General features: G+C 38.1%; 1 protein-coding gene across 1 annotated transcript; it reads left to right on the top strand.

Annotated features, from left to right (window-relative positions):
* Positions 1-1,110: 1,110 nt before the first annotated feature.
* On the top strand, positions 1,111-3,379 carry LOC133872499 (calmodulin-7). Its single transcript, XM_062310013.1, has 2 exons — positions 1,111-1,284; positions 2,689-3,379. Exons 1-2 carry the CDS (start codon positions 1,209-1,211, stop codon positions 3,060-3,062), a joined length of 450 nt encoding a protein of 149 aa, XP_062165997.1. The 5' UTR covers positions 1,111-1,208; the 3' UTR covers positions 3,063-3,379.
* The last annotated feature ends 17,110 nt before the right edge of the window (positions 3,380-20,489 follow it).

Here is a 20,489-nt window from a genome sequence, read left to right as displayed (position 1 = left end):
CTACTTCCGGACCCTTATAGCCTACACTAGGTTACATGTCTATCCATGTTTCCTAATCGGTAATCTGCCAGATGGTTCTCTATTCTAATACGTGGTACCATCTCCACCGAACATTAAAAAGATGTAACTGTCTGTCACGTACCCTGATCGGTTTCTGCCCCATTTTACGTATATGCCCCTTTTCGGAAAGCTGATTAAGTTTAGGGACCTAATTTCTTCGCTTCTAGTAAAAAATGAATTACCTGAAATGCCCCTTATAGCTAAGATATTACTCCAATTGATCCAATGATTAATAATGATTAAGAAAACAAAGTCTCACATTAGAAACGCTATGCATACTTTTAAATGTATACTTTTAAAAATTATTATTAAAGGTTATATTTATTTTTATTTATTATTTCATTAAATAATGATTTTCATTTATTGTTTCATTAAATAATAATTTTCATTTATTCGCCGAGGGATGTTCACCTAAATAAAAAAGAATTTGGTTAGCAAAAAAGAATTACCAAGTACTTTGATGCAATTGTTATATTGGGTAATGCTAGAACTTTTTTTAGTGTTTTTATGGGGTCTTTTTATGCTGACAAGACATCTTTTTTTTTTTTTTTTTTTTTAATTTTATTAAAAATAGAGTGTCATGTCAGTAAAAACAGATTCTAAAAAAACACTAAAAAGAGCTCTAACATTTCTATTACTGTATTAAACTTGATTAACTTAAAAGTATTAAGTGTCAAAATATGGATGGGGTTCTTTTTGTATTAAAAAGCACTATAAATTTGCAACTCAAGAGAAAATAAAACTGTGTAATATCTTAATTAGATAATGGTCTTCTAAAAGTTGGTGTATTTTTCACACATTTACTTGACTTCATCTTAGTACAACATTCACTTAAGGATTTTGCAAAAAAAAAAAAAATTCACTGAAGGACGAGGGGACATCGCGGTCATTTCCGGAACCTCCTTTGTCAAAAAAGCAGTAAATATGTGGGAAGTATGGGGGTAAAACGGTCTAAAATGATTAAGGCTGAATTGAAAAAAAACAAAAGAATAGGTCCGGATCCAGGGCATATAATGGCAAAGACCCATATAAAATGCCAGCTTTTGTCGTTAAAAATAGAACAATCTCTTTCCCTTTTGTCTCACACCTCTTTCCTCCATTACTACTCCTTTAGAAAGAAAGAAAGATCGAATTTTTGAAGAAGAAGAATGGCGGACCAGCTCACCGACGACCAGATCTCTGAGTTCAAGGAGGCCTTCAGCTTGTTCGACAAGGATGGCGATGGTCCGACTCTCTCTCTCTGTCTCTTCGATTAAACTGATGCCTTTTCTTTTTGCTCAGATCCAGTTCTTATGGAATGGTTCTCTTTCTCTAGGGATTTCTATGGATCCCTGTTCTTCTGCCTTAAGCATTATGTGGTTTCTGTTTCTACTTCTCTTCCAATTCTTTTTTATGTCATACGTTTTAATAGTTCTTAACCTGATCTTTTTTTGTCTCGTCTGTTTCGGTGGTTTGGATCATCTCTATGTTACCAGACAGTTTCTTTTCTTTATTTCTCTTTTTGTGGCTTCATTTTTTAATACCGTGTATGGAGTGTACCGGTGGCGATGATTATCCACCGTTTGCTTGCGGGCCAAATGTTTTGGGGGGGGGGGGGGAAACAGAGATCAACAAATTAACAGATTGAATCTCGGATTCGTTCCATCGTTTGGAAGTGGGGTAAACAAACAATTTTAAAAGGTTTGCGCAAATGAGAAGAGAATGTAATTTGTAAGATTCGAAGTTTTAATTATTATTCCCCCCAGGAATGAAGCAGATATGGTTCTGATATGCATGACTTTGTTATCTGAAAATCCAAGCATTGGTTGTTGTTGCTTCAATTAATAATTTGATTCTATTAGGTTTTCTAAGCCTGATGCGGAATCTAGATGATCCTGTTTTTACTGTCGAAAATAAGGAAATATGTAAATTACATGAGTAATTTTGGTAGGGATTATGTTTTCCTCCATTTATCTTTATATGTAGCCTTGTGCTTCAAGTTGGTGCTTTTTTTTTTTTTTTTTTTAAAAAAAATCGCTGATATTGATTGTTCTATAGATTTTCATCCAGAAATTTTAAGTGTGTTTTCATTAAAATTTGTCATATGTTCTTGTAGAGCACAAGGTGAGTATGGCATTTATCCATTAAAAGAGGAAACAACTAATATCTATTGTATGTTTATTATTTCGGAAACTATGATACGTTTTTTTGCGATTGTTTGGTATCACACAATTTTTTGTGAAGATGATGCGGCTCTAGAGCATAAGATCTGCCATTGTGCGTCTATGTCAATGAAATTGGTTAATACTTTGGTATTGAAATCGGTCTGTTAGTGAAGTTCTTAATTTATGTGTTTATTAATACATTAACTTTGAACGCAGGCATGTCCGCTCACACACTAATGTTTACCTTATCACAATTGGGCATTTCAATAATTTGCCATTTTATTCAATGAGTTTGGGTGGTAAATATGATTTTTGTGAGTCATTGAGGTTAGAAGCGAGACAGACCAAAGTTAGTCAATGAAGTATACCATTTCTGTTCCTTGAGATAAAGAATATGTTCAAAATGGTTGTTAGGCTTGTGCGTTTGTTTCTCTGACCAGGATAAATGGAAATATATGGTTGATTTTAATGCTTTTGACTACAGGTTGCATCACTACCAAGGAGCTTGGGACTGTGATGAGGTCACTTGGCCAGAACCCAACTGAAGCAGAGCTCCAGGACATGATCAACGAAGTTGATGCAGATGGAAACGGGACTATTGACTTCCCTGAGTTCCTGAACCTCATGGCCAGGAAGATGAAAGACACTGACTCGGAGGAGGAGCTTAAAGAGGCATTCCGAGTTTTTGACAAGGACCAGAACGGGTTCATCTCTGCTGCTGAGCTGCGCCATGTGATGACCAACCTTGGGGAGAAGCTCACCGACGAAGAAGTTGATGAGATGATCAGGGAGGCTGATGTTGATGGTGATGGCCAGATAAATTATGAGGAGTTTGTCAAGGTGATGATGGCTAAGTGATGAGTGTCTCTCCACCAAAACCTTGATGAGAATGATCTTATTATAACCAAAACAAAAGAAAAGAAGAAAGAGGAGAACAGGGTTGACGAATATGGTGGGACTTGGTAGTTTCCTTTTTTGTTCAATTTTCATTTGATGCTTTTGCCCCTACAGGAAGTAGTAGTATGTTCTGCTGCTGGTGGTGGTGGTGGAAGCTATGTTTATCCTTAAATGTGTCTTGGCAGTTTAATATTTGTTTTTTTTGTTCTCTTGTGAACCTGAACTACCTGGGACGACCCAATGTTTCTACGTTGATTGGATGGATCATTTTATTGGTACTGTATTTGTTAATGCTTTAACAGTAGGTATGTGTCCAAAAGGAAGTCTGCATAAGAAATATGTGTTATGATTGTTAATCATATTCTTGGTGCATTTTAAGCTAATAAATTCAGGCTTAAGACCATGGATTTTAGTCCCAATGCATATTTGTATTCAGAGGGGATTGTAGTCTATCAATATAATACATGAGTTCACTGCAACCTTTATCTATCAAGCCAAAGATATGGTATGGGTTGATGAAACAATTCTGCAATTCCAATAAGAAAAACGCATGTGATACGAAGTAAGAAAGTTTTTCTTCCTTCTATGGGTGTAGCCTTTATTTAGAGTTGCTTAAAATGTTCAGGATCACCCCCTTATTCTATACTTTCTTATTGTTTTTCCTTTTTCTATTTTTGGCAAGTGGTAAGTGCGTTAGGGAGGGGGAGATGTATTCCCCCCCCCCACCCCCCCGCGGGGACAATGGAGAGGAAATAGGCAAAATTATGTACTGTTAAGTGTTGACATTTCTATGCTCTTTTGGGGATTATAGCTTTAAAGAGGAAAGAAAGTTTAAAATATGTGCTTTGACTAGAATTGATTTTGAATGGCATATTGAATTGCAGTCAAGGAGTCGTCCTTGAAAATGAGATTGCCTAAGTCTAGTGAATTAGCTTCCAAGATTGTGATGAGAGTGACTTTTATCTATACTTGGAGAGCTTTTGAAGGCCCAGTGATGTGATAGTGGAGAGAGCTCAGATGATCCCAACAAACCATTGCAAGTATTGCCTTGTGATGGTGTTGTTTGTGGACCTTGTTGGCCTGACTGGCCTGTTAGGAGTGAATCATACCTCAATATCATTTTTGTAACCTTTGGGAGGTGAAGTAGTTCTATTATGGAATTTATTTATTATTATGGATTTCTGCTTTCCATAAAGTTTTCCACTCCTTGGGCTCAAGTAACCTTTGTTGGTTTGTCCATTGGGATTGGGCATGGATGAGCCTCGACTGGGCCAGCATTGATGAAAAAATGACAAAATCAAAACTTCTCCCATCGCATCATTAATCGGTGTAGGATTAAAGATTAGGTCTAGGATTTGAGTAAAATCGACCTTCCCTCTCGCATCTCATGGTGAGGCAAGAAATTCAATCAAATGTTTGTTGTTCAATAACTCGGCTGCTCAAGAAGTTGGACTAGCTGCTCCTTCAACCCGGAGTGTATTCTAGGGGAAGGGCAGAGCCTCACCTCGTAGTAAGAAGGTGTTCGTTGCTGGGACGGGTTCAAATTGGACCAAAGGGAGGGGGAAGGTGAATTAGTTCTATTATTCAAGTTAGGCGAATTTCAAATAGAAGAAGGGCTTTATATATATATATATATATATATATATATATATATATATATATATATATATATATATATATATATATATATATATATATATATTTCAGGGATTGAATACTACAAGCCTAAATTCAAGGGACAAATTGACTAATTTTTCCATATAATGATATAATCATCAAACAAAAATGATCTTAAAGCTCCTTACGGTAGGCTTCAATATCAAATTGATAATTCCGTCCAAATTTGTATAAATTTTGTTCTTTTTTTCTTTTTCTTTTTTTCCTTTCTTTTAATAATATTGGAATTCTATACCAAAGAGGAAATTACAAAAAAAAGAAAAGAAAAAAAAGCTACATTAAAAAAACAATTAAAAAAAAATGAAGAAAAAGAAGGAAAACAACCACCTCTTTTTTGAAGGGGTGGGTTGTAGTTGTGAGCCACCCCTTTGATAGGAGCCACCCCTCTCTTAGGGTGTTGGTTGGTTGCCGCAGGGGATAGTTTCTGAAAAAATAAAGATGACTTCTAATTAAATGTGTGTGTGTGAACAATATGTAACAAAATATTAAATGCAGAATTTAAATGACACAAGTATTTTGTTAACGAAGTGAAAACTCTATGAAGAGAAAAACCACTTCAAGGCAGCCAAACTCAAGAAATCCATTATTCAGAAGACAAAGCTAGTTACAAAGCAGTAGCACTCACATACCCCTGATGCAATTGTTTTACCTTGAACTCTGATGCATAACCCAATGCGAATGCCTCCCAACCAAGTCATCTATTTAAAGGAGTCTTCAATGGAATCTTTTACCTTAGGGCTCCTCCCTAAGATAGACTTCAATTGTAGCACAGCAACAACACACAACGGCAACGGCTTGAGAGCGAGCATGTAGCAACTCAAAGAAAATGGCTAGCCACATTTGCGCTATTACCCCAAAAGGACTAGTCAATTTGGAGCTTTCCTAGAATCCATTATAAAGCAAAGTTTCACCTAGTAACTAGGCAATGTGGGACTTAGTACCCATGAGTATCTTTATAAACCATTCACTCTATATAAGCTATTCATCTCTTTCCAATATAGGACCGGGGTGTTACAATTCCCCACTTTAAACCCCTGACTTCCCCGTCATGACCACATCATGCAATGCTCCAGTATCACATGACCTGGCGTTACTAGGTGGCTCTGATACCATTTGTAACAACTCAAGGAAAAGCGCTGGCTACATCTGCGCTATTACCCCAAAAGAACTAGTTAATTTGGAGCTTTCCTATAATCCATTATAAAGCTAAGTTTCACCTAGTAACTAGGCAATGTGAGACTTAACACCCATAAGTATCTATATAAACCATTCACTCTATATAAGTTATTCATCTCTTTCCAATATGGGACTGGGGTGTTACAGAGCGGATCAGCACAACAACTCCTAAAATATACTCTCTAAGCTCTAAGGAATTCAATACCGAATTCTTACAAATCACATGCTTAAATGCCTCTATTTATAGGCTACAAAAGACATAAATCGAGTCTGAATCGATTTTCTCTAGGTGGCGTCCAGACGGTAGCTGAGGGCGTCCGAACGGACAATTGTGTAATCGACTTTTCAAATTCGCTGAAATTCTTTCCTGAATAAAGCCATGTCAGGACGGTGTGGCCCTAGCGTCCGGACGGTTACACTTCTGCTGCACACAATTTCCATAATAAGGACTGAGCATCCGGACAGTGTAGACTGACGTCTGGACGGTTGGACGTCTTCTGCACGACTTGCCTTATCAAGGATAACGTCCGGACGGAATAACTACATCGTCCAAACGGTTGCAGCTGTCTTCCCATATCTGTGTTTGGAAATGAAATCCTTTTACTTGTCGAGCACTGAAGGGCGTCCGGACGTGTTGCTGAGATGTCCGAACGGATGCAACCTGGAACAGTTCGAAGCTTCTAGATACAGATGGGAGTCCGGACGGAAAGCTCTCGTCGTTCGGACAGATGTTGCTTGACTGATGAGCGTCCGGACGGAATATCACGTCATCCAGACGAATGCAAGAGACTTGAACTTCACTGTTTTGAATTCTGCACAGAGCCTTCTTAAAGCACATAACCAAAGTCTAGACTCTGAATATAACAGTATCCCTGATTAAAAAGCAACATTACATAGAAGTGATTTTGTCCAACAGAATGCAGCCAATCACAAACTAACAAACTCCCCCTTTGGCCATTTTGGGACAAAAATTACTTAACCGGTTTAAAAATACAATCCTTGTCTAAATCAAAAAATATTCTCCCTTTTTGTCTCAAAAGGAAAAAAGGTAAAATAGAGTATGAGAAAAAACACAATCAAAAAAACAGTTCTAAAGACCAAAAAAAACTGTTAAAAAGCCATGAGAAAAACATCTTGCTGAAAATGGAGAGGAAGACAATAAGGTTAGTTCTTTCACAAGTAAAGCAGCACACACATGTATATAAACCTAAGCAAAAATTTCCCTGCAAATAGAGTAATTAAAATAGCTTGTTCAACTCATTTAATGTGTGTTTGTGTGAATGTTTTCTCAATAAGGTTTTGAAGTTCACTGATATGACTTAAAGCAACTGAATTTTCTAAATAAGAGAGAAAATTGATGAAGATCAGTCAAAAGTCAAACCTTATTTTGCTAGGGCCTAATAACTCTCATCCGATACACTCCCCCTAAGATGTAGCACTTTTCTTTTACTTAGTCCTTTAGTGACCGTCTATTTTCGCAATGATTTGGTCACTGACTGTTTCTTTAGAGACAAGTTCAAGAACAGATTTATAGCACAATAAGCAATGGATCTTTTTATTTATCTATATTTATTGATTTTTGAATGCTTTTTATCACTTGGTGCTGCAACCTAGAGAGAATGCTAAAAGTTTTAGGTTTTAGGTTCAACTAGCGAGTTGGTCAATTTGACCATCGTACACAAAAATCTCTCTCATCAAAATTTCTAGAAACAAGAAGTCAGAGAGAAAAGAATGTACCTTAGGGGAGCCTTGGATAGTGCACAAAATCATCACATGAGCAAATCAACTATCTAGCATAAAGAGTGAGCAGGAAAACTTGGCAAAATTCAGACTTATGATCTCAGCCACATGTAAGCATAATTCATCAAAGCACAATGAATCGATAAAGCAGAATAAGAGACATGAGATAGCTGACAAACTTTAAAAAGAAAAACCCTGCTACCGTACTCCCCTCAAATTATTTTATTTTATTTTTTTATTAAAAAAAATATCATGCTTTATGAGGACAAGACTTAAGAAACACAAAGAAATCTAATCCTAGCATGGAAAGACATGTCTAGGACATGTCACAAACACCAATGGCTTTTCTAAAAGACTCAAACCTGCTACCATCGAGAGGTTTGGTAAGAATATCAGCCAATTGGTTATTAGTGGGTATGAGAGAGAGAGAGAGAGATACAATCCGGGATTCCATAAGATCATGTATGAAGTGATGTCTGATGTCAACGTGCTTGGTACGAGAGTGCTAAACTGGATTCTTGGAAATATTGATGGCACTTGTATTATCACAGTTGATAATCATGGTATCCTGAGTGAATCCATAATCACATAGCAGTTTCTTCATCCATAGCAATTGGGTACAATAGCTTCCCGCAGCAATATACTCAGCCTCAACAGTGGAGAGGGAGATCGAAGATTGTTTCCTACTCATCCAAGCTACAAGATTATTTCCCACATAAAAGCATCCTCTCGAGGTACTTTTTCTGTCATCGGCATTGCCAGCCCAGTCTACATCAGAGTTACCTGCAACAACAAGATTTGTTTCCTTAGAATACCAGATACCATGAAGAAGAGTGTCATTTACATACCTGATGATACGCTTGACTACAGTGAGGTGAGATTCTTTAGGATTTGCCTGAAATCGAGCACAGACTCCCACATTGAAGGCAATATCTGGTCGACTGGCTATGAGGTAGAGGAGTCTCCCTATCATACTTCTGTAGAGAGTAGGATTAACTGGTTTACCTGTAAGGCCAGTGCTTATCTTGACACTAGTTCTCATGGGAGTACAGGCATGACTCTTCCCATTTAGGCCAAATCGCTTAACCAGATCCTTAGCATACTTGGATTGAGAGATAAAAATTCCTTCAGAAGTTTGTTTGACTTGAAGACCCAGAAAGTAGTTCAACTCACCAATCATGCTCATCTTGAATTCCTGCTTCATTTCCTTAGAAAATTCATGGGCTTGGGAATCTAGAGTAGCTCCAAATATGATATCATTAACATAAATTTGAGCAATGAGCTTGGATTACCTTGATTTCTGATGAACAAGGTCCGATCAGCCTGTCTCCTTGTAAACCCTTTAGCCAAAAGATATGTAGTCAGACGCTCATACCATGCTCAAGGAGCCTGCTTAAGACCATACAAAGCTTTCTTTAGCTTGTAGACATGATGGGGAAGACGAGGATCTTGAAACCCTTTTGGCTGTTCTACATATACACCTCCTCTTGAAGAATGCCATTCAGAAATGCACTATTTACATCCATCTGATATAGCTTGAATCCAAGATGGCAAGCGATGGAGAGAAGGATTCTGATGGATTCTAACCTGGCAACAAGAGCAAAGGTTTCATCAAAGTCTATCCCTTCAATCTGAGTATACCCTTGAGCAACGAGGCGTGCCTTATTTCTGACCACTATACCATGCTCATCTGATTTGTTCTTGAAAATCCTCTTGGTGCCAATGATATTATGATCAGCAGGTCTGGGAACAAAAGACCATACATCGTTTTTGGTAAACTGATGTAACTCATCATGCATGGTAGAGACCCAGCTTTCATCTTGTAGGGCTTCATCAACTTTCTTTGGCTCTGTCTGTGCAAGTTAGCAGTGTTGACAACTTAAGTGTGCGAACCCACGTGCAGGTTGTCACGAAGTAATAATTCTTGGAAGTCCGAGTGTCGAACCACTGGGATTTGGGAAACAAAGAACACTAAAAAAAATAAAATTAAGAAAAATCTATGACAAATGATTTAGTTGAATGATGCAAATAAAATATACAATGGAAATAACAATTAAAAGAAATCGCTACGGCATTCGGGTTTTACTTTTAACAAAATTATAATATTTATTTCGCAACTCATATGATAATCGAAAAATAGATCAATGAATACCAAGATAAAATATCATCAAAAGATTAATCTTAAAATTGATTGATTTTATTACGCAAAATTGGTTATTTGATTCGCAGGGAATTCAAAGCATTCACTATACCCGTAGTTAACAATGAATTTGCAGAACAAAAACCCTTTTCTAAGAATAAATCATGCAATCAATTAAAAAGATCATACATTAAAAACCATAAAAGAGTTGGAAAATAAATACTACAATCTTATTAAAAGTTTCACCCCTAGCCTGAGCTTGAGATTTAGCTAGACATGATTATGTAAATTAATTTCATCGTTAAAATCCTAAACATCATGCTAGCAAAACAAAATAACTAAGAAGAAAATAAAAACAAATCTTGAACCGTCATTGCTGTCTTCTTCGAATCTGGAGCTGAACTTCTTCTTCTCTTTTTCTGCAAATTTTCGGATCCCTTGTTTGTTGCCGTGTTGCTTCTCTTATAGATAAGAGTCATTCTTCTTTTGGGATTCGTACAACTATAAGAATCCAAGTCTTCTATTTGTTCCATGTCTCTCTCTTACACTTGAAATAAAACTCTGCTTCTTCTTTTTATAAGAGCCAAAGACATCTTTTTTTTCTTGGTTTTGTCATGTAGTAATATTAGAATGTTTCTCCAATTTGTGGGTCCAGCAGTTTGGTTTCGCCTCTTCTTGTATTACACGTTGGACTCTATCTTGGGCATAGGATAGACTTCTTCTTTTGAACCACCTCTTGGTTTTTACTCTTTGATTTCTTTTGTAATTCTTACATAACACAATTTCTTGCATTAATATATCATTTAATCTTAGTATTAAGATTTGAACAATATTCCACAATTAAATATAAAATGCAAGAATTAAATTATAATAAAGTATGATAATACTTATTTTAATATAGAAAATAAGCACTTTTAAGCTATTATCACCCCCCCCCCCCAACCAGCCTATTGCTAGTCCCTAGTAATTCAAGCAACTTAAAATACAAACTAAAATAGACTCAAGAAAAGAAGTATTTTTTTTTTTTTTAAATGTAGAGAAAAAAAAATCTAAAATAAAAGTTCTAACTACACCACTTTTGCTGGCATTCTCGATTGCATTTAGTGAATGCAACAAGCCTTTAAACCCCTAGGTGTCCCTAGTGGACGAGTTATAGTCTCGTGAAGGCTTACCAAAAGCAATACCCACAAACGCTATATTATTTCCAACAACTTGCTCAGTCTTAACTTCAAATTAAATAAATGCCAAACTATGTTATCTGTGAGAGTGGAGTAGCACAAAATATAGTTCTTATTCATTAACAAGCTTAGAATCACAAACTCCATTTTCACAAGTTTAGGACATCCAAAATAGGTCACATCACCTATAATTGGCTACTGAAACGCCACAAGTCCTCTTTTGGTGTAGAGTGAAGTATCACACAATCATGAGGCTTCAAAGTGATTCCTCTATACATGATTCGATACCCCAAAATTCATTGGAATCTCCATTAGATGAAACAACCAAGGCAGAAATTAAGTTCCTTTTTCTATTTTTTTTCTTTTTTTTCTCTCTCTCTCTCTCTCTCTCTCTCTCTCTCTCTTTTTATTTTTTATTTTTTATTTTTATTTTTATTTTTATTTTTTCAATCATGTGTGGACTGTGCAATGCTTAGCTCCCTTAAGTTTTCTAATTGACCCATGTATCGAGCTTTAGACCAATGATTCCCAAGCCAGAGGGCTTTCGGGCATAAGTGTAGAAACACCCTTATGGGTATACTAACTCAAGTCAAAAAGACTACGAAGCAAAACTAGCCATAACATGACATCAACCACTCCAAACTTTTCACCTTTTGACGTGAACACTCTCTGCTTACTGAGGCAAGAGGTCTAGTTACTCAGTAAGAAATTCAAAATGGTCAATAACTTCTTCTTTTTTAATAATATATATATAATATTAATTTCATGCCAAGGTCACTCATCCAATTAATCAACCAAATGAACTTAAGATATAAAAAATGAATATTTGGTTTCACATTTCGTACCCCACGACTATATGCTAATGTGCTTGTGCTAAGTTCAAAGTGAAACAAGTGAAGTATTCAATAGCTAAAAATAAGCAGCAAAATTCAGATTTCCTAGTCTTGTAATCATGTATTCGTGAATTTAAGCTTGCCAATGAACTTCGAATCAAAATTAAGGTTCCACAACACTCCCAAAAAAGACTTACTCATGTATTTGAGTTCAACATAACCATAGAAGAAGTCAAGACATCACATTAAGCAAGGCAGCGGTTTTTTTTTCTCTCTAGGGCGATTTTGAACCCTGGAGGAGAAAGTCGTTTTTTCTAGTCTTCTTGAGGATTGAGAAGACCATCTCGACTTGGTTTTGAGTGCTGTTCACTGTTTGGATCACTGTTGGTTCTCTTTGTTTCTTCGGTTTTTTCTGTGTAGAGTTATGGCTGATGCGTTACCAAATCTATGGAGAAAACTCTCTCTCACGAAGGAGGAGAGTCTGGAGGTGGAGGGGACAGTGCTAGGGCTGGAAAATATGGTAGATCGGAGCCAGTCTTGTCTAGTGGGAAAGTTATTTGCTGACCGTATTATTGGAAGAGACGCTATAAAATCTACGTTGATTAGGGGGTGGAAACCTTCTGGAACTACTATTTTTAAGAATCTTGGGCACAATATGTTTCTAGTGGAATTTGAAAATGGGTGGGACAAGTCTAGAGTGCTTGAAGGTAGACCGTGGGTTTTTGAAGGGAACTTGTTTTCTGTTGAGGACTATAATGGCCTTATTACACCTGACAGAATGGAGTTTTCGAAGGTTTTGTTTTGGGTTCGTATGTTTCATCTGCCGTTGGCATGCATGAATGAAACAATGGGGGTAAAAATCGGAAGCTCGGTGGAAGAAATGGATGAGGTGGAGACAGATGTTGATGGTATCGGATGGGGGGAGTATTTGCGAGTGCGTATAAGGCTGGACCTTATGAAGCCATTGGAGAGGGGCCGAGTGTTGAAACTTAACGGGGAATCGTCATGGATTGAATTCCAGTATGAACGATTGCCCACTTTTTGTTTCCGATATGGGGTTATCCAGCACGGAGCAGATGGGTGTTCAGCCAAATACAGGGCTTTCTCTCCTGGAGAGTCCTCACAGGCGCAATTTGGTACCTGGCTAAGAGCATCTCCTGCTTACAAAAGGCATGGAAACGGTAGAGATTGGAATGAAGGAGTATATGGATCCCCAACCACAGCCTTTGGATCGGTGCGGGAAGCAGGAAGCCAATTCGGGGCTGACAGTGGTACTGGTATTCAGCGTCAGAAATGCATAAAGGTGATAGTCGGAGTTTGGCGGTGGGGACGGTGGTCACAGGGGGTTGCAGTTACGTGGAGAGGTCTAACACACCTTCACATGCGGGAAAAATGGGCGAGAATAAAGGGGATGCTATCTTGCCGGATCAGATAAGTCCGCAGAAGGGGGCTTTTTTGAAAATGGAACCGTTGAAGATAAAGGACAGGGGCAGTTTATCAGGCGACAGCGCGGGAGGATCGTGTTGTTTGAAACAACAAGTTGATGGGGCTATAGATGGGCCAAATGCAACTGTAACCCATCCTAGTGTGGGCCCAATTTCACCAATGGAGATAAATGACAGGGGAGGTTCATCAGGAAACAGCGGGGGAGGATCGGGCTGCTTGTAACAACAGGTTTCTGGTGCTTTTGTTGGGCCAAATGCAGTTGTAACCCATCATAGTGTGGGCCTAATTTCATCGACTAAGATAAATGACAGGGGAGGTTCATCAGGAAACAGCGGGGGAGGATCGGGCTGCTTGCAACAACAGGTTTCTGGTGCTTTTGTTGGGCCAAATGCAGCTGTAACCCACCCTAGTGTGGGGCTTTTTTCACCAGGTGAGAAGATTGATCCAAATGGTTTTATGTCAAAACATTTGGTGGACATACCTATTAGACAGGAAATTAAAGGCCCTGTCCAGCTTTCTCTACTAGATGAAAGTGTTCAACCGGCTGGAATTTTTGTGGGTGAAACTCACGTCAGTACAGTCTCCCTAGTAAGAGAAACAACCTGGAGGAGAAAGCCAAGAGTAATGACGGAAAAAAACTCTACGGCCAATTTTTCTGCGCAGATGAAGACGAAAAAACGTAGTAAAGATATAGGAGAGGCACACGAAGCAGGGGTTTTATCGGTGAAAAAGGGACGTGGGACGTTATTAATTCTAGAAAACTTTGAGGCGGAGGCTGATATTCAGCCCCGCCAAGCATTATGAGTATATTAAGTTGGAACTGCCGGGGGCTTGGGAACCTTCGTACAGTTCAGGATCTTTGCCGGATGGTGAAGGAAAAGCGACCCGATATGGTTTTCTTAATGGAAACTAAGCAAAAAACAGCTCGGGTGGAAAGTTTAAAGTTCAAACTGGGTTATGACTGTGTATTTGTGGTGGACTGTGTTGGCAGAAGTGGTGGCTTGGCTTTGTTCTGGAAGGAGGATTTTCAGGTAACAATTCAAAACTATAGCCTGAGGCATATTAATGGGGTAATTTTTTCTGAAGCGTTTGATTGATCATGAAAATTTACGAGATTCTATGGACACCCGGAGGTACATAAGAGGAAGGAATCTTGGGACCTTTTGAGACACTTAGCCACGTTATCACCTCTATCATGGTTATGCATGGGGGATCGTGCTCGAGCTCAAATGGCGGCTTTCCAATCAACGTTGGAGACATGTAGATTGGCTGATGTGGGTTTTTTTGGCTCAAAATTCACGTGGTCAAACAAGTAGTATGATGGTATGTTTATTAAGGAAAGATTAGATAGAGTCTTGGCTACTTCATGCTTGGCATTGAGACTTCCTAATCTTTCGGTGGAAGTACTTCCTGCTAGAAGTTCGGATCACACTCCCCTGTACGTATCTCTTCATACTTCGGCAGGTGGTTTTTTTAAAAGGAGGAATCAATTTTGGTTTGAATCATGGTGGCAAAAAAAAGAAGGGTTTAAGCAAGTGGTTCAGAAGGTTTGGAGAGTTAAAGTCCCTAGCCATGATATTTGGGAGGGTGTGAAGACAAAAATTGGGAAGAGTCAGGTTGTTTGCAAGCAGTGTAGAAGAGTTAATATTGATCCTAATGACCGTTTGATTACTGAAAAAACAAAACAACTTGGCAACCTCCAAGTTGATGAAACTGAGGCTGAGATGGAAAATATCAAACAGTTGCGAGAGGAAGTAAATGATTCGATTGAACTGGAGGATTTAAAGTGGAGGCAAAAAGCTAAGCAAGATTGGCTTCAATTTGGTGATAAAAACTCAAAATATTTCCATGCTTGTGTGAACCAGAGAAGGAAGAATAATCAGATAAAGCAAATCCAGAACCGGTTGGGGCTGATATGCAGAGAACAGGTGACTATTGAGGAAGCTTTTGTGGATCATTTCAAGACTCTGTTTCAAGCAACCCGTTTAGAAAATGTGGAGAAATGTCTGGTAGGAATGGAAAGCCAGATTACAGCTGAGATGAACGAGCACCTGCTGCAACCTTGTACTTCAGAGGAAGTCAGCCAAGCATTACAACAGATGGGACCACTAAAAGCCCCAGGCCCAGATGGTTTTTCGGCGGATTTTTATCAACAAAATTGGGGTACAGTTGGAGATGAGGTATGTCGAGCTATTTCAAAATTTATCAGCATTGGTGTTATGGATTTGGAAATTAATGATACCTATATTGTGCTTGTCCCAAAGAAACTTAAGCCTACGTCAGTTTCAGATTTTCACCCTATTAGCCTCTGTAATGTTATTTACAAGCTTACCTCCAAGGTATTGGCAAATAGGCTTAAAGGGGTTTTACCTTTTATTATATCAGCAAATCAAAGTGCTTTTATTCAGGGGCGCCTGATCTCTGACAACATTCTTGCTGCATATGAGACGTTGCATTCCATGCAAACGCATCATTGGGGGAAAGTGGGCTATGTTACGGTTAAGCTTGACATGAGTAAGGCTTATGATAGAGTGGAGTGGAGGTTCTTGGATGAGGTTATGAGAAGAATGGATTTTGCACGTAAATGGCGAGAGTTGATTATGCAATGTATCCAGTCGGTTAATTTTTCTGTTCTCATTAATGGACAAAAAACAGAAAATTTCCAACCCTCTCGAGGTATTCGACAAGGATATCCTCTTTCTCCTTACCTCTTTATTATATGTACGGAAGCAATGAGTAATTTACTAGCTCAAGCTGAGAATTCTGGATGGCTCTCGGGGGTTCCTACATCACCTAAGGGGCCTTGTTTAAACCACCTATTTTTTGCAGATGACAGCCTATTGTTTTGCAGGGCCACTTCGAGAGATTGGGGGCGTTTATCTAACCTTCTTGAGTGTTATGAAAGGGCTTCGGGTCAACTGCTTAATAAAGAAAAGACTTCTCTTTTCTTTAGTCAGAATACAACTCAAGAGGCTCGAGAATGTATCCAAAGATTATCAGGTCTCCCCAGTACGCATAGATATGATAAGTATTTGGGTTTGCCAGCTCTGGTGGGCAAATCTAGGGTGTGGGAATTTCAGAATATTAAAGATAGGGTTTGGAAGAAATTGCATGACTGGAAAACAAAATTTCTCTCTCAAGCTGGGAAGGAGATACTGCTTAAGGCCGTGATTCAAGTTATTCCTACATATAGCATGAGCGTATTCCTTCTCCCAAAGGGACTTTGTACGGATATCAATTCCATGATGCAGAAATTCTGGTGGGGGCATAAAGAAAATGATTCAAAGATCCACTGGATGAGCTGGAAAAAGTTGGGTTTTTCAAAGTCAAATGGGGGGATGGGGTTCAGAGATTTGAGGTGTTTTAACACAGCTTTGTTAGCAAAACGGGGTTGGAGGCTTCTTCATAATCCCCATAGTTTGGCAGGCCAAATACTTAAAGCAAAATACTTTCCAAGGGTCGATTTTTTAGGGGCTTCTCTCGGGCGACGACCTTCTTTTGCTTGGAGAAGTATTATGTCCTCACAAGGTTTAATTCAAGAAAGCATGCAATGGAGAATTGGAAATGGTAATTTGGTTAAAATTTGGGGGGATAAATGGTTACCTACCCCAACGACATATAAAGTTCAGTCACCTATAACGATTTTGCCTGAGGAAGAAGTGGTGAGAACATTAATAGATGGGGAGACTAGAGGGTGGAACAAGGCTCTTGTCAATTCAGTTTTTGCCAAGGAGGAGGCTGATATTATTTTTTCCATCCCTCTTAGCAAATATGGAAATCCTGATATGCTTATATGGCGGGGGTCCTCAAATGGAGAATTTACTGTTCGGAGTGCCTACTATATTGAGAAAGATAGGCAAGAGGTAACACGGGGTGAATGTTCTAAAAATGGAAGTGATCAAAACTTGTGGAAGTTGATATGGGGAATGAAGGTCCCAAACCCGGTTAAGGTTTTTATTTGGCGTGCATGTCAAAATATCCTTCCAACAAAGGATAATTTACAAAAGAAAGATATTTCTCTTGATCCTTTATGCTTGTTTTGCAAGAAAGAATTGGAAACGGCGAAGCACATTTTATGGGATTGTCCTTCGGCAGCTGATGTTTGGGGGGTAGGTGGAAGATTGATTCAAAAGAGCTATGTGGCTGGCTATTCTTTTGCAGAAGTTATGGAATATCTATTTGACAGGTGCAGCAGGGAAGAGGTTGAAGTACATGCAGAGATTGCTAGACGTATTTGGTTTAGGAGGAATTCAGTGGTTCATGATGGGGAGTTTATTCACCCAAATGAAGTAATACAGATTTCTGCAACTTTCATTAACGAATATCGGGATTCTCTGAAGAGAAAGGGAGATTTTGATTCGGTGCTGACAACTCGGGCAGGACCGGCTATAGTATCTTTAAAATTAACTGTGATGTAGCTTTAGACAACAAAAATGGCAGGATGGGTATTGGTTTGTTGATCAGAGATTCGAACGGTAAGGTTTATGCAGCTGCTAGTCAGGTGATGGATTTTATAGTTGATCCAGTTGTTGGGGAGTCCATAGCGCGTTGAAAGCTGTTGAATTTTGTATGAACAGAGGGCTGGACAAAATCATGTTAGAAGGAGATTCCCTTCAAGTGGTACATTCTATCAATAAACCGGGATTAAATTGGGGAAAGTATGGACACATTGTGGCTGATATTCACAAAGTCCTCTGGTTTTTTCGAACTTGGAAGGTTTGTCATACGCCAAGGGAAGCGAACTCAGCGGCACATACGCTTGCAAAAGAGGGGATTCATTTTGTCACAAATTGAGTTTGGTTTGATTGTTATCCGAATAGTATTAGAGAGATTGTAATTTTAGAGTTACCTACTCTGGATCTTTAAGAGTTTTATGCTCTTGTTGTTTACCTGTTTTATGAATGAAATCAGTACGAATGTTTATCAAAGAAAAAGAAGAAGTCAAGACATCATTGCAATTTTTTTTTTTAATATTATTATTATTATTTTTTTTCAATCACTATCAACTCCTCCCCCCAACCTGAAACTTATATTGTCCTCAATGTAACAAAAGGAAGCAAAAAGTATGGGTTAAGAAGAGTACCTTGAGTTGATGACAACTAAAGACACTTTATTATCTAAAAATGGGTTAGAGAAAAAGAAAAACAAAAGCAAAAGCAAAGACAAAAATAAAAACAAAAACAAAAAAAACAACCTAAACTAACACTACTACTATAGTTGCCAATCACATTCAGGTGTTTGGCAAATCCTGATAAACGGGATCCACCAGATCAAAAGACTCATTCTTAAGCTCAAAATCTTCAAAAAATGGTTTCAAATATTTTTTGTTAAAAGTATTGCCATTTTTTGGTTTTTCAATTTTCGGTGCTATGAAATTAGATAGATGAGTTTTAATGGGACTATACAAGTCCTCAAAACATGGGTTACATCCATTAGTGTCCATCACTGAATTAGCATCCAAAATATCATTAGCCATGTCCAATTCTATATGATCACTGTTGGGATTTAGTAAACATGCCTCTATAGGATCAGAAATCATAAAATGAGCAAATTTACTTTCCACCAAATTTTGGATCATGTCTACCTCAATAATTTCCTCAACATCATCAATGGCAGGCTGCTTATAAATGTTGAAGATGTTCAACTCAACGGTCATATTTCCAAATGTGAGCTTCATGATTCCGTTCTTGCAATTAATCAAAGCATTAGAAGTGGCTAAAAATAGTCGTCCTAAAATGATAGGAACGTTAATGCTAGATGGTGCAACAGGCTTTGTATCTAAAACAATGAAATCCACAGGAAAGTAAAATTTATCCACTTGAACTAAAACATATTCTACTATCCCTCTCTGTATAACAATAGATCGGTCGACAAGTTGCAAAACAACTTTGGTGGGTTTTAATTCACCAAGACCTAACTGCTCATAAACTGAGTAGGGTAGTAAATTGACACTAGATCAATGCTTTATCAATCTTAGAATCACCAATGACGCATGGGATAGTGGGAGATCCAGGGTCTTTATGCTTGAAAGGGATTTTTTGCTGAATTATCGAACTTACCTGCTCTGTTAAAAATGCTTTTGTTTGCACAAAAAGCTTTCACTTTACAGTGCAAAGATCTTTCAGAAATTTTGCATATGATGGAATTTGTTTGATGGTATCTAACAAAGAGATATTTATCTTTACCTGTTTGAACACTTCCAAAACATCTTGATTTGTTGTCCCCTTTTTAGGTGCAAGCAACCTTTGGAGGAATGGGGCAACAAGCTTATACACTCTTTCCTCAACATCCTCAGCCTTACTAGGCTTGTCATCATCCTTGGTTTCTAAATTTCCCTTGGGTTCTGAAACCTTTGTTGGGATTTCTTTGTTAACCTCCTTTCCACTCCTAAGGATAGTGACAGACTTAGCATGTTTCACTTGAGTATTTTGGAGTTCATTTACCCCAAATTGAGGGTTAGGTTCAGGTTGAGATGGAAACTTTCCTTTTTCTTGAATGCTCATAAATGAGGTGATCTTGGTGAGAGTGTTTTTTATGTCATCGATGGCTTGTGATGTTTGACTATTGAATGTGTCTTGCCATTACATAAATGTTTGCAACGTATCCTCAAGAGTCCTCTTATGTGGGGGAACATAAGGAATAAAGTTAGAGGGCTCTTGAGGTGGTGGTGTATTATTCTCCTGTCTCCAACTAAAATTGGGGTGATTCCTCCACCCCAGATTGTATGTCTCAAAATATGGAGAATTAAAAGGCTTTTTGTAAGTGTTTATGGCATTTGCTTGCTCATGCAATACTTCTTTAAAAGCTAGAAATAGTTGGACACTCATGTGTTGTGTGTCCACTAACTTCACAAATGCTACACACTTCCTCTTTTTGCACAGATTTGATTTCATTATCTTTCCTTAATTCCATGGTTTCATCTTTTCTGGCCAAACTTGAAATTCTAGCATATAAGTCATCCCCTTCCCTAAGGTGATATACACGCCCACTAGATGTAGTGGTAGGAGGCTTGGTCTTAGTAGAACTTTTAGGGGCAATTGTGTCCCAAGATTGACCATTTTCAGCTAGGTGGTCAAAGTATTCCCAAGCCTTATTGGGATCTTTATTTAAAAATTTACCATTGCACATCATTTCAACGAATTGGCGCATTTGGGACATCAAACCCTCATAGAAAAAATTAATGGTGCACCAAATTTCA

Source organism: Alnus glutinosa, chromosome 7, assembly GCF_958979055.1.
Source record: "Alnus glutinosa chromosome 7, dhAlnGlut1.1, whole genome shotgun sequence".
Classification (NCBI taxonomy): Eukaryota; Viridiplantae; Streptophyta; class Magnoliopsida; order Fagales; family Betulaceae; genus Alnus; species Alnus glutinosa.
Note: the sequence above shows the minus strand (reverse complement) of the source record. Positions and strands in the feature narration are given on the sequence as shown.